This window comes from Ambystoma mexicanum, chromosome 3p, assembly GCF_040938575.1.
Source record: "Ambystoma mexicanum isolate Mex_15411 chromosome 3p, UKY_AmexF1_1, whole genome shotgun sequence".
NCBI lineage: Eukaryota > Metazoa > Chordata > Amphibia > Caudata > Ambystomatidae > Ambystoma > Ambystoma mexicanum.
The window spans coordinates 1,039,659,748-1,039,684,316 of NC_090925.1; the positions used below are offsets into that span (position 1 = coordinate 1,039,659,748).

General features: G+C 48.0%; 1 protein-coding gene across 6 annotated transcripts in view; it reads left to right on the top strand.

Annotated features, from left to right (window-relative positions):
• RPRD1B (regulation of nuclear pre-mRNA domain containing 1B) overlaps nt 1–24,569 on the top strand; it is a 395,744-nt gene that overhangs the window by 316,009 nt on the left and 55,166 nt on the right. For all 6 annotated transcript variants that reach the window (XM_069652393.1, XM_069652391.1, XM_069652390.1 and 3 more), the window contains one exon: nt 11,774–11,949. In XM_069652393.1, the coding sequence (XP_069508494.1) occupies nt 11,774–11,949 (176 nt within the window). The remainder of the gene's footprint in view (nt 1–11,773; nt 11,950–24,569) is intronic.

Sequence of the window (24,569 nt, forward strand, 5' to 3'; positions counted from 1 at the left end):
ACCCGATGTCCAATCTATGCTTCTCAACATGCCTTTTGATGGGTCTCATCTTTTTGGCAACAAGGCTGACGAGAGCCTTGAGAAGCTGCAGACCTCAAAAGCGGCAGCCAAATCTTTAGGTGCCGCTATTGGGCAACTTCAGCCTTTACGTCCTAGTAGGCAACCTTGGAGAGTTAGATCTCTTTGCTACTACTCCTCAGTTGGAAGGGGCGAGATGAATAGCCAGTCAAAGAAGCCAGCAAAGATTTCCTTGTGGACACGAGGTAGAGGTGCTAAGCCAGCTCAAGCAGCAGCCTCCTTACCATTGGCCTCTGCAGCAGCCGCCACAAAACCACTCTGAGATCTTGAGTCACAGCTCACCTATGGGGAGGCAGACTGTCTCAGCATCTAGAAGAATGGCGAGACATTACTTTGGATGCTTGGGCTCTGGAAACCATAGCCCACGGTTACTGCCTTCCTTTTATAAAGAGACCTCAGAGCAGTCCACCGGGGAACCACTTTTTGAGGATTCCAGATCCGCTCCTTGTGCATAAGATTTTAACCTTGCTAGAGAAAGATGCTATAACCAGTGTCTGTAGCAGAGAGGAACAAAGGATGATGCTTCCCATATTTTTCGGACTTGAGATACTTTTACAAGTTCCTCAGGAAGGACAAGTTCAAGATGGTCACACTTTCTCAGATAATTCAGGCCCTCCAACTCAAGGATTGGTTGGTGTCATTGGACCTTTAGGATGCTTATTTTCATGTGCCAATCCATCTGAAGCACAGAAAATACCTGAGGTTCGCAGTTGGCGCTTCTCATTATCAATTTCGAGTTCTACCATTCGGGCTGACCTCCGCCCGAGGGTTTTCACCAAACTGATGGCGCTGGTGGCAGCAAGTCTCAGGAGAGGGGGGATTCAAATCTACACCTACCTGGACGATTGGCTGATCAGGGCCGTTTTCCAGAACAAGCCCGGGATCATCTCAACGCCACCTGCCAAGCTCTTCACAGACTGGGCTACTCCCTCAATTACAAGTACCATATGACACCTTCCCAAAAGCTCCAATACATCAGAGCAGTGCTAGATACATCCTTGTGAAAGAGCTCGCCACCCGAGGTGAGGGTTCAAGACATTCTGCAGATGGTGACCAAATTTCAGAATGCCCAGTCTACTGGCCTTCGATTTTCTGAGGTTGCTTGGCCTCATGGCATCCTGCATTTTTCTGGCGCCAGAGGCCCACCTGAGAATAAGATCCCTTCAATGGGCTCCAAGAACGCCATGGTCCCTGTTCTCAGGAAAGATGTTGTACCGACTTCAGATTCCAACCAGGATCTCACAGGATCTTCTCTGGTGGGCCTGCAAGGATATTCTGAAGGGACAACCCTTTTGCAATCATGGTCCGAGATTACAGTATGACCAACTCCTCACTCGCAGGGTAAGGGAGCCCATGCCAATGATCTGAAAGGCAGCGGTTGTTGGTCTCCATCGGAGTCCAAACTACATATCAATCTTTTGGAGCTGAGGGCATTCGGACTGGCGCTGAAGGCCTTTCTGCCCTGGTAAAGAATGTCCTGATGGTGACAGACAACAATGTGGCCATGCACTACCCCAACAAGAGAGGTGGTGTAGGGTCATTACCACTCTGCAGAGAGGCAATGCAGCTCTGGTAAGGGGCAATTACTGAAGGAATCTCCCTATCAGCAGTTCACCTAGCCTGGAAGGAAAACACAGCTGTGGATGCTCTGAGCAGGCAGAGCACTGTCTGCCATGAGTGGGAACTAGCTCAGGAAGTCCTTTAAGAGATCTTCACCCTTTGCGTTATCCCTCAAGTAGATCTGTTTGCGACCGAGGTCAACCGGAAGTGCGAAAGATATTAATCCAGGGAATTTCCTCTGATAGGAGCTCTAAGAGATTTGTTTGTTGTTCGCAGTGTACTGGGATTTTCCACTCCTGTCTGTACACGTTTCCTCCATTCTCCATCATTCCTCATGTGATCAGGAAGTTGAGAAGGTTCGGGGGAAAACATGATCCTTATTGCCCTGGATTGGGCCAGGAGGACATGGTACCTTCTAGACATGTCCATCTGTCCTCTGATGCTGCTTCCACAAAGAGGGGACCTTCTCTCGCGAGAGCGAGGTTGGGTTCTCCATCCAGAGGTCACGCTTGGTATCTCAAAGGCTGAGATATAAGGATTGGGACCTCCCGGATGATGTGATGGAGGTGTTGCTTTCGGCCAGAAGGCCAGCAACTAAGTCTTTGTACAGTTGCCGTTGAAATAGGTTTTGCAACTGGTGCAAGGATAAGTATGTTCCTTTTCTATGTAAAACTCCAACTCCTTAGCTAATCTGAGCCTCCAGATTGGTACCATTAAAGGCTACTTGGCAGCGCTGTCCATTTTTATGTGCTCGTCAGAGGAATGCTCCAATTTCAGAATTCCACTAGTGACTCAATTTCTAAAAGGGCTCACTAATGTTTTCCGCCCAACTCCTTTCCAGGTTCTGGTTTGGGACCTTAATCTGGTTTTAAAATTCCTGATGTGTGCTCCATTTGAACCTTTGCACACATGTCTTTTAAGGTTATTAACCCTCAAAATCATCCTATTGGTAGCTCCGCCATCAACCCGTAGAATGAGCGAGTTGCAGAGACTTTCATCCAAGCCACCTCTTCCACAAGGACAGGGTTGTTTTAGGGTCAAACCCCACTTTCGAGGGGATTGGGTCCTCCGACGTATTCCATATCTATGACCGTAATAACCACAGCTGCGCTGCTTCGGAAAATCTTTTGGCGTCTGCGTCGATACGCCGCCCTCGAGGACCTCCTCCGACGGCCGACGTCACTGGATGTTATAAGTAGGACGCACGACGGCCGTAGCCTCAGTTCCGTTTTTTCTGCGAACGTGTTCGCTTCGGAGATCTCGGCACGCCTCGACTCTTTGGAGTTCTTTCTCGGTTCTTCGAACCTGTTTTGTTTTGTGAAGTCTTTTCTTCGTGAAGATGTCTACCTCGTCTTCCACACCGCATCCTGGCTTTAAGAAGTGCGGGGACTGTGGGTCCAAGATGTCGGTTACGGACTCGCACAACCCCTGCCTCTGGTGCCTCGAGGAGGCCCATGACACGGATGACTGTCGACTGCCAGTCGCTCACGTCTAAAGTCTTGCGGGAGCGCAAGAAGTTGTTATCGGTAGGTAAGGTGTCTAAGCCACGGAAGTCGAGGTTTGCGGGGCTTTCGATGGACGATTTGAGAGGCGACTCTCCGCGTCGTCGTCGGAAGTCCAGTGGGTCTCGGTCCCGGAGTCGGTCCCGCCACTCCTCTGCCTCTTCGAGGCACTCCCGGAAGCGCCATCATCGGTCGCCTTCCCCGTCCTCTTCCGAGGACTCCGCCTGTCGGCGGGTCGCTTACCCTACCAAGCAGGCGACCCCAGAGGAATGGGCTTCCTTCGGGAAGAACATGTTAGCGATTCTCGAATCGCAGGGCACGGTCCGTCCACGCCTCCGAGTGGGGTCAGTCGTGATCAGTCGAGAGACACCGCTCGCACGCCTTTTGGGCTCGGGTGGTCGGCATGATTCGCGGGAGAGGTCCCGCTCGGACAAGGGGAATCGTTCTCATCATGCCCGGTCCAGGTCCCGGTCCTCGACGGGCTCGAGACCGTGTGAACCTGTGATGTCTTCGAGGAAGACATCGACGCTGAGGTCGTCGATGGACTCTTTCGAGGCCCCGTCTCCGAAGAAGTCGTCGGCGCCAAGGCTGTCGAAGGACACGCTCGGGGCTCCGGCCTCGAGGCCTGTGTCGACGCCATTGATGCGGTCGGCGCCGCGTTCGGTGTCTACGCCGATTCACTCAACGCCTTTTTGAGGCTGTGTCGACGGGGGTACCCCGAGGCTCGGTGGAACCCCCTAGAAAGGCTCTGGCCAAGGTCAAGCATGGCTTTGGTTCACATTCTGTGCCTTCTTACCGCTATCTTGAGTTTATTTCAGAGGTGGATGAGGGCTCTGATGGCATGGTTCCTAATACGGTGCCTGACGAGATTCTCTCGGGCATTGCCAGTTTGAGGACCTGAGGCAGTCCCTGCACGATGCTAGTGGGCTGGACACCTCTCCGGAGGTGGAGCTTTGTAGGCCCGAGCCTGGCACTCATGCCAATTCCTCGTACCGGCGCTTTATATCGAGGGTCACCGAGTACTTGGTATGGTCTGCTCCCCCGGGGGAGTTTCTTCAGGATGACCTTACGGATATCCTCGACCTTGGTCCACCAACTGACCCGGTACTGCCGTTTCATATGGCTCTACAGAGGAGGGTGGCGGCGGCTTAGACTGCTCCGGAAGACGTGATGGAGGTGTTGCTCTCGGCCAGACGGCCAGCAACAAAGTCCCTGTACCGTTGGCGTAAGTTCTGTGACTGGTGCAGGGTTAAGAATGTGGATCCTTTTGCATGTGACATTCCCATGGTTCTGTCTTTTTTGCTTTCTTTGGCCCACAGGGGCCTTCAAGTGGGTACCATTAAAGGTTACCTGGCGGCGCTGTCAATATTTATGCGCTCGTCTGAAGTGTTCCTATTTTAAAATTCCTTTAATTTCTCAGTTTCTGAAAGGGCTCACTGTGTTCCCTCCGTCACCTTTCCAGGTGCCCGGTTGGGATTTGAACCTTGTTCTCAAGTTTCTGATGGGTGCTCCGTTTGAGCCTTTGCATTCATGCCCTTTGAGACTGTTAACTCTTAAAACTGTGTTTTTGGTTGCGGTCACTTCCGCTCTGAGTGAGTTACAGGCACTTTCAGTTAAGCCACCCTTCACTGTGTTTCATAAGGACAGGGTTGTTCTTAGAGTTCGTCCTTCCTTTCTTCCGAAGGTGGTGTCGGAATTTCATTTAGGCTAGAAGGTTGTTCTTCCGGCGTTTTATCCTCCTCCACATCCTGGTAAGGAAGAGGAGAGGCTCCATAGGCTTGATCCTAGGAGAGCGTTAAGCTTTTATATTTCACGCATGTCCCGGGTCAGAGTGGACGATCAACTCTTCATTGGTTACGCTGGAAAGCGTTTGGGACAAGCTGTGACGAAACAGACTTTGTCTCGCTGGATTATTTTGGCTATCTCGGAGTGTTACCGCTTGGCGGGTAAGGACCCACCGGTCGGCTTACAGGCCCATTCTACCAGGGGTATGGCTACCTCTACTGCCCTACAAATGGGTGTTCCTATTCGTAACATCTGTGATGCAGCCACCTGGGCTTCGGTACATACTTTTGTACGTCACTACTCCCTCGATTCCATCCGGGGGCAGGATCTTGCATTTGGCAAGGCGGTCCTTTACTCCGCAATTTGATTGGGCATTCTAAATTTGTGTTTTCTAAATTCTTTTCCCACCACCTTGCATTGGTACTGCTTTGGGAGTCTGTCATAGATATAGAATACATCGGAGGACCCAATCCCCTCGAAGAACAAGTTACTCTCTTACCTGGTAACGTTCTTTCGATGGAATGGTCCGACGACGTATTCCATATCACTACCCGACCTTCCCTGCTACAGAATTTCTCATGCGATTGCAGCTTACGTTTACGCAAGGCTTTGTGTAGTCAGACTGGCAGAAGACTGGTGCCACACGTTCTGGGAAAAAACTACAACTGAGGCTACGGGCGTCGTGCGTCCTACTTATAACATTCAGTGCCGTTGGAGGAGGTCCTCAAGGGCGGCGTATCGACATAATCGATGCAGGACGCACACGCCGAAAGATTTTCCGGAGCAGCACAGCTGTGGTGATTACTGTCATAGATATGGAATATGTCGTCGGACTATCCCATCGAAAGAATGTTACCAGGTAAGAGTAACTGGTTCTTTTGCCCAAAATCATTTGACTGTTCTACCTTATTTCTGTCACCCACCTCATCCTGGTAAGGAAGAGGAAAGACTTCATATGTTAGACCCTCGGAGAGCGTTAAGCTTTTACATCTCCAGAATGTCTAAGTTGCGGATTGATGACCATCTTTTTATCAGATATACAGGACACAAGCTAGGTTAGGCTGTTTCAAAAAAGGCCTTGCCTAGATGGATAATTCTGACAATATCAGAATGTTAGAGGCTCGCAGGAAAATACACTCCTGAAGGTTTAAGGTTTAAGAGCTCTTTCCACCAGGGGCTTGGCTACATCTATGGCCCTTGAAATGGGCGTACCAATCGGAACAATTTGTGAAGTGGCAATGTGGTCTTCCATACACACGTTCACTAAACATTCACTAGATTCTTCTTTGCCAGGAGGGTTCTTTTGGCAAGGCAGTCCTTCACTCTGTCCATTAACATTTATGAATTGCAATTGTACTCTCTCCCCCCCAACCCACCCAAACCTAATACTGCTTTGGGAGTCTGTCAAAAATGGGTAATGCGTGGGAGGACACAATCAATTCAAAGAACAATTTACTTACTCCTGGTAACGTTTTTTCGACTGGTTGTTCCTCCCAAGTATTCCTCATCGCCCACCCATCCCTCAGTTGAATTTCCCATGCTATGGGGAACGTCTCTTCCATCAATGCTGAGTATGGTCACTCCTGTTTTTACAGGTATCTCTGCTGCAAGAGGAGGAAAAATAGAACTGAGGCCCACGGGTGCTGTGCCTGCTATATATGCTCTCTGACATCCTCCTCGACGGAGGCCTTCGAGGGACATCGACTCGACATCAACACACAGCGCCCTCTGCCGAAATTCTTTTCCAAAGCTGGACAAGTGTCAAAGATGAGGAATACGTGGGAGGAACATCCAGTCGAAAGAATTTTACCAGGGGTAAGTAGCTTGTTATTCTCCCTGACATTGTCTTCTTTGCATCTTTTGTTCCAGTGGTCAACTTGCTTTCTGCCTCAGGAACCTCACCTTTTTATTAGGATTTCACACACACCCTCTGCAAACTCTCCCTGCAGTTGACAGAAAGGGGCTGGGGACTGTCCAATCAGTCCCTGTGGGAATTGGTTCCTTTTAGGCACACCAGAAGGATAGCAGAGTTTTGGGATCCTCCCATGCTTCCTTTCCTCGCGCACACTCTGGAGCCTCGACGGGCTACACCAAGGGTTCCCACCGAAGACCACACTCAAATCAGGACCTCCGCCTCCAAGGATGGTAGAAGGACCTAGAAAGAACAGCCACACAAGAAATGGTGAAAAAAGAAAGGTGTCACTATGTTGGAATAAAGGTGACCATTCTGTGCATAGCGTCAGATGTGAATACAGCCTGCAAGCAAAAATAGTACAAAAGTCGGTAGAACATGTCCACTGCCACCAGCCATATTTGAATGCTTGTTACTGCAACAGAACGTTAAGCTCTGCTGCTGTATGATTAACCAACCTTTTTCCTTGCTAAAAGACTTTACTAAATACAATTACCATATAGCTTTGTCTTAACCGAAGTGCGCGGTAGTACTGATAATACAGTATAACTGTCACTCGTAATCTCTGTAACAGTAGTACCACAAGCAACTACCATTGAAGCAATGGCCTTTGAAAAGTATTAAGAATTCCTGTGTGCGCTGGTTAAGTGAACTAAGTATTTATCAAACTTCTTTGTGTAAATATAATGTATATTTTAATATAACATTTTGTTTCTTTGTACTATTGTACTTACTGGGTTTACTGTACTCACCTACAGCTCTAGTCTTCCTCCTATGATAAGCCTGACTGCTCTGCCACTCTTCCAAGGTTTCTTGAGTAGTACAGACTTGCAACAAACGTTGGGGACCTGTATGCCAAGGGATAGTTTTATCAAGTGTTGCCTCAAGTGGAACGTGTGGGGACTCCTGAACTGCAAGGGGAAGACAAGCGGCAGCAATGGGCAAAATTCAATTCATTGGCACTTCGCAGTTTCAGCTCCTCGCGTCTGACAGCAAATAGCAACACTGTGGTTCTTGGGTACCACTTCACTTTCCTTGCATCTGGGGTCCAGCACTCTGTTGAGGTGGCTCAGGCTTGGTCAGTGCTGCTTCAGGGAAGTCCGGAGGATCTTCCTGCCGCATGGGTCCGACTTAAAAGCGATCCACTCAGTTTGGTGTTCCTCTCCCTGGCACTTCGGTTCCAGCAGCAGCGGTGGAAGTACAGCCAGCTCCGAGAGGATGACCAAACAAGTTCACTTTGGGGTTGATTGGTCAAACCAATCCAAAGGGAGAAGTCGTCCTTGCAGGGCTTCTCTAGTCGAAACTAATTCGGAGTTTCAGTACAGCAGCAGGGCTTCACCGGGCAACCCAACAGTCCAGGAGTTGCAGCAGGCGTTGCTTCCATGTTGTTCTTCAGATTCCTTCGTCCAGTGGTCGACTCTTCCTTCCAAGCCAAAAAGCCTTGCCTTTTATGCAGGTTTCTCCCGTTCATTCCAGCCTAGCTGTCAATCACAGAGCAGGGTGGCTGTCCTCCAAGGACAGCCAACCGGACAATCACCTTTGGGTGCATTCCTGTAACCAAGGGGATTAAGCACAGGGAGTTGCAGGCACCTCCCTTACTTCCTGCCCCTGCCAGACATACTGGAGCCAGAGGCAGGCTTCACTCATGAAGGCCGCCAAAGGCAAAATGAACAAAGTAACCAAACATGGTTTGGCGCACAGAGTAAATCTCCAGAAGGACCTTTACCTCAAGAAATGGTGAAAAAAAGACGGGGCCATTTTGACAAAATGGGCACCCATGGGTGCCTTATTGTAGCTGCGAACGCAGCCTGCTGTAAAAACACACAATGGTAGTAAAAAGTAAACCACGGCCACCAGCCATTAATTGTAGAAAGGGTAACATAAAAATGTTACATGAGAACTAGACAAAGGGGATACTAAGTAACCCCTCTTGCACCCTATGGTAAGATGGTGTGTGCTGGTCCTAGAAAGTTACAAAATGTTATAAAAGTCAATTTCACTTCCTTGCTCTTGGAAATAGTTTCACCAATAGAAGGTATTTAAACCTTTGGGAAATCTAAGACTTCCCTGTGCCACTGCACTGAAGGTGGTGTGTGTCACAATGCAAAGATGCCTATGGAGTTTGTCAGATTCCAAAGTCAAAAGAAAAAGAGTCCAAATAACCGAAAAAAATACAATCGAGAGTGGGGGGAAAAGGTCTCTCTCCAGGTTAGAAATTAAAAGTCCTAATGTCCAGCAAAAAGAGCTGTGGGTATCTAAGGTGGGAGGAATTTAGCACTAAACTGAAATTTCTCCCGGACAGCTAGATCTTATTAGTAATAGGATCAGTGGACTCCTGTATCTGTATTGTACCAAATTGGAGGCTTCTAATGTGCAAATGATCAGAATGCCAGGAAGATCTGTGGTTTCAGAAAGCTTGTCTTTGGGGAAACGCATTCTTTGTCCCTTCTCATCCTCCGCCCCATCTCCTCCCCTCCAGCCCCCCTTACTCCGTTGCTCATTTGCTTGCTCTTGTCACACTCTTGCTCGTTTTTGCTCTTGCGCGCGGTCGCGCTCTCGCTTGCTGTCAATCTCTGCACTTGCTAAGATGACCTTTTCTTTTAGATTCATAGCCAGGTAAGCATTGGTCTCCTATAATAGTCAGTCTGTCAGCAATTACTGCTTTAGAAAGTGGCACAATTGGACCTTTTTCTTCATGGTTCCACTAATCGCATATTTTCTGGGTGGTGTCTTAAAATGGTTCAACTGTCTCTATTCAGGCTTTCTGCCTCTTGTCTATCGAATGAGGTTATGTCCAAATCTAATTGTCCACCATTCAAGTTTCAGCATAGGATATATTTGCATCTCATCTCGTGCAAAGGTGCTTTTCGCATCATTCTCCTCTACATGGACATTTTTTATACAGCGTTGTCACATGCTTATGTTCGTAAAGTTGCTGACAAGGTCTTGACCATTCCAGTAAATAAAGCAGTGCACTACTTGTTTTTTCTCCTTTTTACTTGGCGTGTGTTAATTTGATACATGAGGGTTTGTGGTTTAACTGTCAGTCAGAGATGCTTGTCTTTTTAAAATGTGATCCTTTGTACAGCGAATGCATAAAGAAATGCACTTGATTATAAATAAGACACCTCTACTGGGGAACGTAGGGGGTGACATTTAGTGAAAATGCTTCCATTAGCTTTCTGTTGGGGCTCAGCGTAGTTGAAGAACTGTACATTTTTCTACAGAAAGTATTATATTCATATTATGCTCATGAGACTTTTCTGTAGAACTATGCAATTATATACTAAATACATAAAATACTTTTAAATATAGGGACATATTTTTTATATATACATTATATTTGCACCTGGAAAGAGTGGGAGGGGGTTCAGTGCCTCCCAACCAATCAAAAAAGGTCAGAAATGCTAGAAGTCATGTTATTGCCCGCATTCTGAGCCGCCTTAGAAGTGACCGGGTGCCATCTTCCCTCGCGGGCAGGTAAGCCCTCGCTGCTCGTGCTCCCTTCTCTTCACCCATTCACCATTTCCGCTTCCTCCACTATTTCCACCTCCCTCACCTCCCCTCCCAACCCCACTTCCCTGCAGCCGCCTCGTCACTTGCTGACTGCATCTAAGGTGGCAGTTTTGGTTTGTTTTTTTTTTTCCTGTAAACGTTGCGGTTGCAGTTTCTCAATTTAGGGAGAACACACACTATTGGCACCCTTTAAAGCATGCTATGGGTGTAATAACGTTAATCCCTTCTGGCACGTGTGACCCCTGTCCCTACCTTTGCCCCACCTGACTAGTTAAACCTGACTGTCACCTGGTAGGGGTTTGCACTGGTGTGGTAGGGGAGGAGGAGGCAGTCGGCCTCCCAAATTAGGGAGGGCCAGGCGGCCCCCCAGCCAATCTGGAGGCTCAGAACACAATCTTATATTGAAACCCGCATTCCAAGTCCCCTGAGCAGCAGGAGGCCACCATGTTTTCCGTTGGGAAGCAGGTAAAGTCTGTATGAACCTGACGCCAGATTCTGCATCTGGGTATATCATTGTAACATTGGTACATTTCACGAGATGCCACAGTTGACAACATTGACCAAAAACAAATCCAACACATCCTTTCATCAAACCATGCTGCTTGACATGATTTTTGCACTTGCAAATAAAAAGCACAAAATGCATCACTTGAAATGTGCCGCAAAATGTTTTAAATGCCACTATAGCTCAAATATATAATTTTATCGACCCAACCAAGTAATTTTTATAAAATCCATTCCACACAGCACTAGTGGTCTTAAGCCAGACAATAGACTTAGCAGGAACTATTTTTAAGAGCTTGTTTTCAACCCAGAGCCTCTGACTTTTTAGAAATTGAATTCTGTAACTTTAGTAGCGAATTATCACTCATAATTGGGAGTAAATGCTGCAAACGTTACATGTGTGCCCCCATATTTAGTTTTTTTGCCACAATTTGGAAATCAATGCTGCTATATCTCAGGGACAGCAGGGTGGAGAACGGTTTAATTATGCATGTGTTCCTAGAAAATAGTTAATGGATTTAAAATCTTTGGTAAAATGGTAATTCTTATGAATTACATATTTGAAAATTGTTAATAGCAAATATGTTTGGGAATCAACTTTTACAGCATGGATATACTGTTGACTACCACTTCTTCTCTGGGACATAAGCAAATGTAATGTCTAGGAGACGATGTGGCTGCAGTTATTTACCTCAAGTTGTTTGTTCAACCAGTCGTACCTGCTCCTTACCTTTCATTACTATTACACCTGTATAGCCTAGTCTGAATGTTCTATATAGCTTTAAGTGTATCAATGTAAAGTCCTACATAAGCTTTACATGTGCAGATACCAAAGATTTGGAGACTGTAGTAACCAAGATCCTGGTCCCTTGTTCAGAAAGTGAAAAATTACATTACGATTTGCTGTTTCACCCAGACAAAGAGGGAGCCGAGCGACTCTCCAAGACGGTGGATGAAGCCTGCTTGCTTTTAGCTGAATACAATGGGCGGCTTGCTGCAGAGCTAGATGACCGGCGACAACTTGCACGAATGCTTTTAGAATACACCCAAAACCAGAAAGATATTTTACAAGAGAAAGAGAAGAAACTAGAAGTAAGTGATCTCAGTATTGCAACAGAGCCTACTCTTAAACGTGTATGCTGTGAGATGTTCAAAAAGGTAACTACTTGAAATGTGCAGAGACTACTTTGATGGGCCACTAGACGAGCAATTTATTTCCAGGCATGTTTACGGGCATATAACTTGTTGTAGGATCTGAGAAATAAGAAAGATATTGTCCCGTAGTATTTGGTTACATCAGTTGAAGAGAAATAGCATGTTGATATGTTTGGAATGTATCCTGTAAATCTTTCAATTTACCCTTTTCCAAGAGGTCAATGGGCATTCTATCCTAAGTGGTTACCAAGAAACTCTTATTTGCTTTAATCAATGTTTCGAAGGGATTGTGTCCTCCGACGTATTCCTCATCTTAGATATCTCCTTCCAGCTCTGCTGGCCTCGGAAAAATTTTTCTCTCTAGAGGGCGCTGCGCGTCGACGTCCTCCGAGTCGATGTCCCTCGACAGCCGCCGTATCGACGTCGACGTCATCCTGCCTATAAAGGCTGCGCGCAGCGTCCGTTGCTCAGTTCCGTTTTTCCGCGCTTACTCAGTGCCTCGGAATACCGTTGCTCAGTTCTTAGTCAGATTAATCCTATTTACCTCGAGTTATTCGATCCGTACTCGATGGCTTCCTCGTCGGAACCGACAACTCCTCGATCCGGCTTCAAGAAATGTCGAGATTGTGGGAAAAAGATGTCGTTGATCGATCCTCACAGAATTTGTCTGTGGTGTTTGGGAGCTGAACACCATTGTTCGGAATGCGAGGACTGTATGTCCATGACAGCTAAGGCCCTGAAGGAGCGTAGGGGGAAGCTGAGAAAGGTAAGACTTTTAAAGCTTCTTCTTCGTCGACGAAGTCGAGACATTCGTCTCCTCGTCACCATTCGCGCTCCAGGTCTCGGAGTGGGTCTCATCGCTCCTCGAGATCGAAGCACTCGAAGAGGAGACGTCGAAGATCCCCTTCTCCGTCTTCCTCTTCCTCTGTTTCGCCAAAAAGAATCCCTTGCCCCATGAAACATAGTTCCCGGGCTGAATGGGAGGAATTCCGAAAGAATATGATGAGCGTCTTCGAGAAAGCGGCCTCGACCCCCTCGAAGACTGCCGAGAGCGATGCTCTGGTCGAAAGACCCGAAGGTCAAAAACGCCACGAGTCGCAGTACCCGGCGAAAGAAACCTCTCGAGCGCGTCTCGAACCCTCGAGCAGGACTATGACCTCCAAACCTTCCTCGAAGGTTCCGTCGACGCCGTCGACGAGGGTCCCGTCGAGGTCGATGTCTTCGACGCCGTTGTCGAGGGGACCTTCGACACACGGGTCTGTCGACTCGACGCCAGCCTCGACACCGGCGTCGACGCCAAGAAAAGTCACGGTTACCACACATCCAGTGACTATCCCCAGGCCCTCGATGTCGATGGCTTCGATATTGTCGAGTAGAATTCCAATTCTGTCGAGGTCCTCGAGGCCTCCACCTCTGTTTTCGACGCCACGCTCGAAGCCTTCGACGTCGGCGTCGACGACATCGACGTTTTCGAGGCCAATAATGACAACTTCGGCACCCTCTGCCTTGGAAATGGGATTTACTCCCTTTATGAGTTCAGAACAATTGAGAACTATATCCTCAATTTTAGAAGAGGGTGATTTGTCTGAACAAGACACATTTGAGTTACAGGGACCTGTAACCCCAGTTAGAGAGGAATTTTCCTCTGAAGAGCGCAGATTAAAGGATCTTCATGATTCTTTACATAAGGCAAGTGGGTTAGACACTTCCCCTGAGGTGGAGTTTGCTAAGCCAGACCCGGGGGAGCATGCTGAAACCCCCTACAGAGCCTTAATGGCCAGGATTACAGAGTTCATGGGGTGGTCTACACCTTCACAATCTTTCCAACAAGATGACCTCACGGATATTCTTGACAAAGGCCCACAAGAGGATCCTGTGGTGCCCTTTCATAAAGCTCTTCAGAGAAAGATCATGACAAACTGGGAAACCCCAGATGTAATACCAGCAGTAAATAAAAAACTGTCTACAAAGTAAAGGGTATCTTACACAGACCCAGAGTTTTTGTCTAAACACCCATCCCCAGAAAGTCTGGTGGTACAAGCAGCATACTCTACCGATGTCAAGACGGCTTATCCTACAGTCCCACAGGACAGGGACGATAAAAAAATATGATGCTATGGCAAAGAAAGTCTTTTCAGCATGTAGCATGGCATTAAAGTCTGTTAATGCTACTTGCACCCTTGCTAGGTTCAGCCATACACTTTGGGAGTGTGCTTCTACAGCGGCTGACTGCATCCCGGAGGGAGAAGAAAGGGATGCGTTCCTGAATATTATACAGGACGGTAAAGACGCTATGTGCGAATCCCTCCAGACGGGCATTGATTCGGCTGACAGTATCAGCAGAGCAATGGCGGCAAGTACATCAACCAGGAGATTCGCTTGGTTGAGAAAGTCGGGTTTTGCCCCAGATGTGCAAGCCAGGCTCTTGAACATGCCATTCGATGGCTCTTCTTTGTTCGGGAAAAAGGCGGATGACAGTTTAGAGAAACTGCAAACTTCAAAAGCAGCAGCAAAATCCCTAGGAGCTGCAATCCGTCAGACTCCTTTTCGTCCCACAGGAACCTCTGCGAGGGGCAAATCCTTTCGCTTCTACTCCGCATTCGGAAGAGGTAGACGACGACCGGCTCAAAGGGGTCAAAGAAGAACTACCTGAGGTGGACGGGGTAGATATTCAAAAGCCGCAGCAACAGCAGGTGCCTCTTTACCATCGGCATCTGCATCAGCCGCCCCAAAACCACTCTGAGGACTCCCCTCACAGGACACCTGTAGGAGGCAGGTTGACTCAACATCTGGCGGTATGGCAGGCTATCACGTCAGATGCTTGGGCATTGGAAACAGTTGCCCAAGGTTACTGCCTGCCTTTCCTACGTATACCTCAGAGTCATCCACCGGGGATCAGCTCTCAGAAAGCTCCAGATCCGCTCCTCTTGCAGGAAATTTTGGACCTGCTAGAGAAAGGTGCCATAGAACCGGTACCTGTAGCGGAGAGGAACAAGGGCTGGTACTCCCCTTACTTTCTCATTCCGAAGAAAGACGGAGGACTGAGACCCATCTTGGACTTGCGAGAATTGAACAAATTCCTCAGAAAAGACAAATTCAAGATGGTCACTCTTTCTCAGATCCTCCAGGCCCTTCAGTTCCAGGACTGGTTGGTATCTCTGGACCTTCAGGACGCTTATTTCTAGGTGCCTATCCATCTCAAACACAGGAAATACCTGAGGTTCGCAATTGGCAACTCTCACTATCAATTTCGAGTGCTGCCATTTGGGCTGACCTCCGCCCTGAGGGTCTTCACCAAGTTAATGTCGGTAGTGGCTGCAAGTCTAAGGAGGGAAGGGATTCACGTCTACCCCTACCTGGACGATTGGCTGATCAGGGCTGTTTCTCCGGAACATGCTCAGATCCAGCTAAATCACATGTGCCACTTCCTTCACAGACTGGGCTTCTCCCTCAATTTAAAGAAGTCACAAATGATACCATCGCAGAGACTCCAGTTCATAGGAGCGATCCTGGATACTTCCCTGGGAAAAGCCTCGCCACCAGAGGTGAGGGCTCAAGATATTCTACAGATGGTTACCAAGTTCCAGCATGCCCAACGTCTCCCAGCCTTCGACTTTTTGAGGTTGCTAGGCCTCATGGCATCCTGCATTTTCCTTGTGCCAGAGGCTCGCCTGAGAATGAGATCCCTCCAGTGGGCACTGAGGACTCAGTGGTCACAATTCTCAGGGAGAAAGACAGATCTTCTTCAGGTTCCCGGCAGGGTGGCTCGAGACCTTCAGTGGTGGGCCTGTCAGGAGAACATTCTGAAAGGAGAACAGTTTTGGCAACCCTGGCCGGAGATAACAGTAGTCACGGATGCCTCACTCACGGGGTGGGGAGCCCACGCCAACGACTTGACCATCAGCGGTCGTTGGTCTCCATCGGAGTCCAGACTACACATCAACCTGTTGGAGCTGAGAGCCATCAGACTTGCGCTGAAGGCGTTCCTGCCAGCTGTACAAGGGAAGAACGTCCTGATAATGACGGACAACACGGTGGCCATGCATTACCTCAACAAAAGAGGAGGCGTAGGATCACTACCCCTGTGCAGAGAGGCGATGCAGCTCTGGTTTTGGGCAATCCAAGAAGGAATCTCTCTATCGGCAGTTCACCTAGCCAGAGAGAAGAACTTGACAGCGGACGCTCTGAGCAGGCAGAACACAGTCTCCCACGAGTGGGAGCTAGCTCAGGAAGTCCTTAAAGAGATATTCGCCCTTTGGGGAACCCCTCAGGTAGATCTGTTCGCCACCAGCCTAAACAGGAAATGCGACCTGTTCTGCTCAAGGGAATTTCCCCCGAGAGGAGCTCTGGGAGACGCGTTCATAGTGGACTGGGAGTTTCCGCTTCTGTACGCGTTCCCACCGGTCCCTGTCATTCCTCAAATGATCAGGAGGTTGAGAAGATTCCGGCGAACCATGATCCTAATTGCCCCGGATTGGGCCAGGAGAACGTGGTACCCGGACCTTCTAGACTTGTCTATCTGCCCTCCAATTCGACTTCCACTCAGAGAGAACCTACTCTCACAGAAGGGAGGTCAGGTTCTCCATCCAGACATCAAAACCCTCAACCTTCACGCTTGGCTTCTGAAAGGCTGAGGTACAAGGATTGGGACCTCCCTGATGATGTTATGGAGGTGTTGCTTTCGGCAAGGAGGCCAGCAACAAAGTCTTTATACCGCTGCCGTTGGAACAGATTTTGCAGCTGGTGTAGAGAACAGAATATCGACCCATTTTCATGTGGTACACCAATGGTTTTGTCCTTCCTACTATATTTGGCAAATTCAGGCCTTCAAATTGGCACCATTAAGGGCTATCTCGCAGCGCTATCCATCTTTAAGTGTACTACGGAAGAACCATCCTATTTCAAATTACCCTTGGTAATACAGTTTCTAAAGGGGTTAACCAATGTTTATCCCCCAAGACCATTCCAAGTTCCCCTATGGGATTTAAACTTAGTACTAACTTTCCTGATGGGTACACCTTTCGAACCTCTCCATTCTTGTTCGTTAAGATTCCTTACCCTTAAAACTGTTTTATTAATAGCACTTACATCTGCTAGAAGGGTGAGCGAATTACAAGCTCTTTCTTGTAAACCCCCTCATACAATCTTTCACAAAGACAAAGTTGTCCTGCAAGTGAAGCCTAATTTCCTCCCAAAGGTGGTTTCTGAATTCCATATCACTCAGAAGATTACCCTACCATCTTTCTATCCTCCTCCTCACCCGGGGAAAGAGGAAGAGAGGTTACACAGGCTAGACCCTAGGAGGGCTTTAAGTTTTTACATTAGTAGACTAGCCAGGATAAGACAGGCAGACCAGCTGTTTGTAGGTTACACAGGTCACAAGCTGGGGTTACCAATAACTAAGCAGACCATTTCCAGATGGATCATTCTAGCCATTCTGGAATGTTATAAACTGGCAGGGAAAGAGCCCCCTCAAAACCTTAGGGCTCATTCGACCAGAGGTATTGCAGCTTCATCGGCCCTCAAAAGAGGCGTGCCGGTTAAAGACATATGTGCGGCCGCTACATGGTCGTCTGTCCATACCTTTACACGTTTTTACAATCTGGATTCCTCCTCCAGTCAAGAGACTAGGTTTGGAAGGGCTGTACTGCATTCTATTCATCAATAGAAGACAGCGTGAAGTCAGTACTCCCTCCTCCGAATATAGAATACTGCTATGGGAGCCTATCTAAGATGAGGAATACGTCGGAGGACACAATCCCTTCGAAGAACAAGTTACTTCTTACCTTGTAACGTTCTTTCGACTGGATGTTCCTCCGACTTATTCCTCATCGACCCTCCCATCCATCCCCGCAGTTCTACTTCCCTTGTTGTTGCAGCTTACGCTCCTTCAGGGTGATTAGTTAGTCCAGTAAGTATTATTGTGGGCTACAAAACGGAACTGAGCAACGGACGCTGCGCGCGGCCTTTATAGGCAGGATGACGTCGATAAGGCGGCTGTCGAGGGACATCGACTCGGAGGACGTCGACGCGCAGCGCCCTCTAGAGAGAAAAAATGTTCCGAGGCCAGCAGAGCTGGAAGGAGATATCTAAGATGAGGAATACGTCGGAGGAACATCCCGTCGAAAGAACGTTACAAGGTAAGAAGTAATTTGTTCATCTAATTGTACCTACTAACATCTGACTGGAAAAACAATTTATTGAGGGTGGTTGATTCTGAATGGCATGTGGGGCAAAGAAATTATTCCAGCATGGCAAGTTTTGGCCAAATTATAAGTCACAATTTGCCCACCTGACAGAAAAGTTTTTTTTTTTTAAGTGCTTTTTTCTTTAACTTCACAAAGCAACCTACTTAAGGTTTGTTTTTGAAGCAAATTATATCAAACGGAATGTAATACTAAGTGTATTTTCATTACATTATTTGCACACTTTTTTGTAAGTGAAATAGTTTCTGATGTCTGTTAATCTGCTAAGAATCACATGCTGTGCATATAGTCTGACATCTAGTGGTAATTGCGGAGTATTGCATCTTTCTTTCGAAGATCGAAAGGGCACGTCGACATGGGCATGACTGTAGCACTATCAGTGACCTGTAGTGTACCCAAAATCCATCACGCGTCGAGTTCCCTCAGATTGTTTTATTCCACTCAACTAGTTGGTCGCCTTATGCAGAGCTCGCAAGAGTTGATATTAATCATAACTATATTTTGTCCAGACGACCGATGGTGGTCTAGTCTTCGCTACTTCCTTTCGACGACTACTTCGTGGACTCCTACGCCAAAGACATCCACTACTGCTTGGCGACTGGTGCATTGATCGACGGCTGTCGACCGCGCGGTCCCGGCCCTCCAGTCAGGCCCTTACAGTACGGAGACTAGGGCCCTGGGTTGTTTCTCTTTAAGAATGCATTTCCTTTTCCCTTCTCGTTCCATCTCTGGTCTGGCTGCCGTCTACCTCTGCTATGGAGAGGGCGCCATTTTAAATTTTGTCCGTCATGTAACGGAAAATTCCCTTGGAAAGACAACCATCGCCGTTGCAATAAAAAAAACATAAGAGGACAATCCTTTTGATCAGGGCACAGCTGACCAGGACCCAGACCGGGAGCAAGATCAGCCAACAGATCATGGGCCTTGGCTCTCACCCACTCGTACCCCAGACATTATTTGTCTAGACCTGCATTCGTCACCTCAGCAAAGGCAGTCATCGCCAATAGATGACCAAATGGTATTTAATGTATTTAATACCATCCTAAAGAGAGCCGCAGATCACTTTCAGATTGCTACACAGGAGGCTGTCCAGGTCTCTGACTTCTTAGAGGACATTCTCAAAGAAAAACCACCCACTAGTCAGGTTTTTCCTCTGCTCAACTCCATAAAGAAACGCCTTTCACCTTCTTTGTCTTTCTTCCCTCACAAGGGCTGTCAACCCTCAGGTTAAACTGTTTTGCCCCCTCTCCATCTGACGTTCTCTATATTCGAGGTCATGCCACACCAGACTCCCTGGTTGTTGCAACCACCAGAAAAAGAGCAGGGGTGCCACTGTCCACGGCGGAGGCTCCCCCGAATGAGGGCTGCAAGAAACTCTATGCCCTCTGCAAACGTATTAGCACTTCTGCAGCCTATTCAACCAGGATCGCAAATAATGACCCTTCTCTCTAGGTACAGCAACTTATAATGGGGCCTGCTCCAAGAAGGCTTCCAAGAGGTCACAAAACCCACGCGATCACGCCTGCTGGCGGTCGTCACTGAGGATGGTGACGCATAACATTTTAAAGAACACACTAGACGCTGCTGAAATTGCTGGACGCACTCTGGCACAAGGGACTCTCCTCAGCATGCCGGTTTGAAAATTCAGGCTTCAAGTCGGAGACTCAGGCCTCCCTGATAAATAAACCTGTAGAGGAGTCATCCTTATTTGGTAAGGCTGTTGATGACGCTGTGGAGACAGCTAAAAAAGAACATGAGACGCTGAAGTCACTCAAACAAATTACGGCCAACCCTTTCCAACAGTGGGGAGGTTCAAACTCTCGTTCCTTTCGAGGTTAGTCCTTCTCCTGATCTTCCCATGGTCAATATAGCACTGGAGGTACCCCATGGTCCTCTGGACAAGGCTCATCTGGCAACAGCCAGTGTCCGCATAGAAGCCTGTGCAGAGGCAAGGGTAGAGGCAGAAACTCCGCCCCATGAGGCTCCCGAGCCTCCCCATCAGTGATTCACCAGTCCAGGTTCCCTCCTATGCCTCCCCGGTGGGGGGACGTTGGTCTTCATTCATTCATGCATGGGAGGGGATCACATCAGACCAGTGGGTGCTAAAGACAGTCACCCACGTTTATTGCATCGCGTTCCACCGGCCGCCACAATGTCACCCACCAAAGAGCAGACTCCTATCACCAGCACACCTGCAAATCCTTCTGGAAGAGGTGCAGTTCCTTCTGGAAAAGGACGCTGTAGAAGTCGTCCCCATTCACTAGGTAAACAAAGTTATTTATTCAGTGTACTTCCTTGCACCCAAAAAGGATCTCAACATGCGCCCTTTGTTAGATCTGCGCCCAGCAAACCAATAGGTCAAACCGCAAAAATTCTGAATAACATTGCAGGAAGTAAACCCACTGCTGGTGCAGGGTGATTACATGGCCACATTGGATATGAAAGATGCATACTTTCATATTTAAATGTTGCCAGCACACAAAGTATCTGAGGTTCATGATGGAGGACACCCACTATCCGTTCTAGGTTCTTCTCTTCGGCATCGCCTCTACTCCAACGGTGTTCACGGAGGTACTGACTGTAGTAGCTGCTCACCCGTGCAGTCAGTCCATTCCAGTCTATCCTTACCTCAAGGACTGGCTCATAACAGTGGATTTGTACGGAACATGCCTAATAAATACCCAGAAGACGGTAGATCTCCTCTTCAGCCTAGGCTTCTCGATCAACAAGAAATAGACCAGTCTAGACCCCAGCCAAGTAGAAACGTTTTTTGGGGGTCTAATTCGGACCTAAGACGGCCTTGTCTTTCCCTCTAACGAAAGGGTTAAAAACATGCTGTTCCAGATCCCTCACTATTTAGCCAGTCACGAGGTGATCCTATGCAAAGCCATGCGACTGTTGGGAATGATGGCCTCCTGCATTTACCTAGTTCCTCACACTAGTTTGCACATGCACCCCAAGCAAGAGTGGCTCTCGACCCAATGGTGTCTGGCCAGCGGACAATGGGACGATCTAGTGGTTGTCTCGGCAGCCCTTGTTCATTCTCTGCAGTGATGGTCAAGGGAGAACCTTCTGCAGGGGAAAACCTTCACCACCCCTGCAGTAGAAGCCACTCTTACCACAGACGCATCTGACGGGGTGGGGAGGGGCTCACCTCCAAAAGACGGCGCCCAGCGTGTTGTCCCCCGCGGAGGCATCCAATCACATAAACCTGTTGGAATCACTAGCAGTGTTCATGGCCCTGAAGGCTTTTCAAGCACACCTCCAAGGGAAGACAGTTCTAGTCCTCACGGACAGTACTACGGCCATGTATTACTTGAACAAACAGGGGAGCACTCAATCTCTAGGGCTGTCCAAACTGTCACAGAACTTATGGAAATTGGATCTCGAACACAAGATGTTCCTTCTGTCACAACACGTTCCAGGGGAACTCAATCTTCTGGGAGATGTACTCTGCAGAGTCTTCCCCCTTCCAGGAGAGTACGAATGGCAACTACACAAGGACATGCTACTCGATGTCTTCGCAGACTGGGGCTTCCCAGAGATCGACTTGTTTGCAACTCTGTAGAACGCACAATGCCCAGATTATGCCTCCAGGTACACTCGCCTCTCCAAGGGGAACAGTCTTTGGATAACATGGTCAGGGAAATGTGTCTACGCTTTTCCCCCCAATTCCCCTGCTCAAGATGCACCAAGAGCCAGTCGGGATGATTCTGGTGGCCCTGATGTCGGCCCGCCAACCTTGGTTCTCCCATCTCATGACAACGTCCGTCTCCCCTCCAAGGAAACGGCCATGCCCTTACAACATGCTGTCTCAAGACAAGGGAGAGACACTACATCCATACCCTCAAACTATCAACTAAGCAGCTTCGCTCCTGAGGGCATAGAGTTTGGGCACCTCCAACTCCCTCAAAGATGTATGGACCTACTCAGGGAAGCACGGAAACCAAACACCAGACACTGCCACTCCAGTAAATGGAAGCATTTTATCTGGTGTAATAACAAGGACATCATTCCTGTTGATTGCACACCAAAACATATTGTCCTGTACCTAACTTACCTGTTGGATTCGGGTCTGGTTTTCAATTCCCTAAAGGTCCACCAAGCGGCGCTTTCAGCATACACCACGTCCCAAAACAAGGTTTTGTGGTGGAAGATTCCAGTAATTAAAGCGTTTATGGAGGGGTTTAAGAGGATTCATCCCCTATCGCAAACCTAGCTCCGGGGTGCCACCTGAACGTTGTATTTGTCAGAATAATGGGGCCTCAGTCTGAACCAATGGATAAAGTTAGCCTGAAAGCACTCGCCTACAAGACCGCTTTCCTGGTGGCCATAGCCTCAATAAGGAGAGTTGGTGAACTGCAGACCTTCACAGTTCAGGACCCTTTCGTCACGATTCATAAAGAGAAGGTAGTCCTGCGCACTCACCCAAGATTTGCGCCTACATTTATTTCAATGTTCCATGTAAACCAGTATGGACAACTACCCACCTTTTTCCAAAAGCCCAGTAATGTTGCAGAGAGAAGCCTTCACACACTAGATGTGAGAAGAGCAGTTGTATATTATCTGGAAAAAACAAAGCCACTAATGTTAAAGGATATTTATACCGCACACTATCACCACTGTAGTAGACTCCTGGTGCTCTGGTGGATTTGAGAGAAAGTGGGGGGGAGGGGGTAGGTTAGGGCGCGTTAGTAGGACAAAGTTTTGGAGAAATAGCAAGGGAGCTGTGATGTGCTGTTGGCATCTGCAGTTCTGTTAACACCGTTCGCAGAGCTTTTTGGTGTGATATCTGGTCTGAGTCTGTGTGCTGTTTTGTAAGGCTCTGTGCTGTTGGTTGCGGTGTGGTAAAGTGTGTGCGGGTTGCTGTGGTTTAAGAGGTGTGGTTGTGTTTTAGTTGGGGTTTGAGATGTGTGTGAAGCGGGTGAGGTTTTAGTAGGGTTGGTTATTGGCATTGTCTGGAGAAACGCACTTTCATATTGTCTCAAGATTTAGACAAAATGTATTCCTTATATTGATCTAGTTTCAGCAAGCCAAGGCTGCTTCTCATCTCTGTCCATGTGTTGCGTTAGTCTCTACAATTCTATCTAAGGAAGAAAAGCCAGTTCTTCGTTTCAGTGGCAGCTGGTAGAGAAGGGAACCCTGTTTTTAAATCTGCGATATGAAAGTAGATTGTGAACTGCATCACACTGCGTTAGACTCTTGCCGAGAGACCTGCCCTTCACGCCTAGAGCACACACTACTCTGGGCACAGGGGCTACCATAGCATTAATTGCGAATGTTCTTCTTGAGTCCATATGTAAAGCAGCAACCTAGAGTTCTGTACACACCTTTATACAACACTACTGCCTAGATGCCCACTTTAGGTCTGATTCTCAGGTGGGACAAATGGTGCCAAGACATCGCTTGGGTACTGTTCCTTCTAACATCCCAACACCATCTCTAGGTACAGCTTGCTAGTCTATGCACAGCATGTGATTTCAAGCAGATTTACAAGCATTAGAAGACTTGCATTGCTCACCGTAATAGCATTTGTGATGATTGTATATGCTTAGATTCACATGCGCCCAACCTTCCTCCCCTCGTGGAGTAGAAGGAACATAGACATCTTACACCTCTCTTCTATACTCACGCTGACTATAATGCTCCCACATGGTAGAAAATACTCAATCTGTGGGACCTCGACGCGTGAGGGATTTTGGGTACACTACACATCACATTAGGGATAGTGTTAGTCACGCCCATGTTGACGTCCGCTTTCGATTATCGAAAGAAAGATGCAATACTCCTCGATTACCACTAGATGTCCGACTATATGCACAGCAGGTGAATCTAAGCAGATACAACCATCAGAAATGCTGTTACGGCGAGTAATTCATGTGGTGTGTGTGTGTGTATATATATATATCTCTGAGGCTTGTGGAATCTGCTTAGATCACATGCTGTGCATAGGCTGACATCTAGTGGAATATTACAGTTGTTGTTTTCAAAATTCAAAAAGGGACGTCGACAGGGCGTGCCAGTAACACTATCCCTAGTGTGACGTCCACTGTACCCATGATCCCTCATGTGTCGAGGTCCCTCAGATAGTTTTTTTCCACCATTGTGAGCGGTCGCTTATCGCAGAGTGCATTTTCGGCATATGCCATCGACTTTATAAAGTGTTAATAATAGTTGCTCTTTGTCCTTTTTCGACCATTGTGTCTCGACGCGGTGAAGAACTTGACGCGGAGAGGACGAACTGTCGGATGTAGATCTTCGACGGATTTCGATCGGCTTCGGAAGGCCCTCCGGGTCTAGGCCCTTACAGTAGGGAGAGTGGGGGAGGTCATTGCAAGATGTATATTTCCA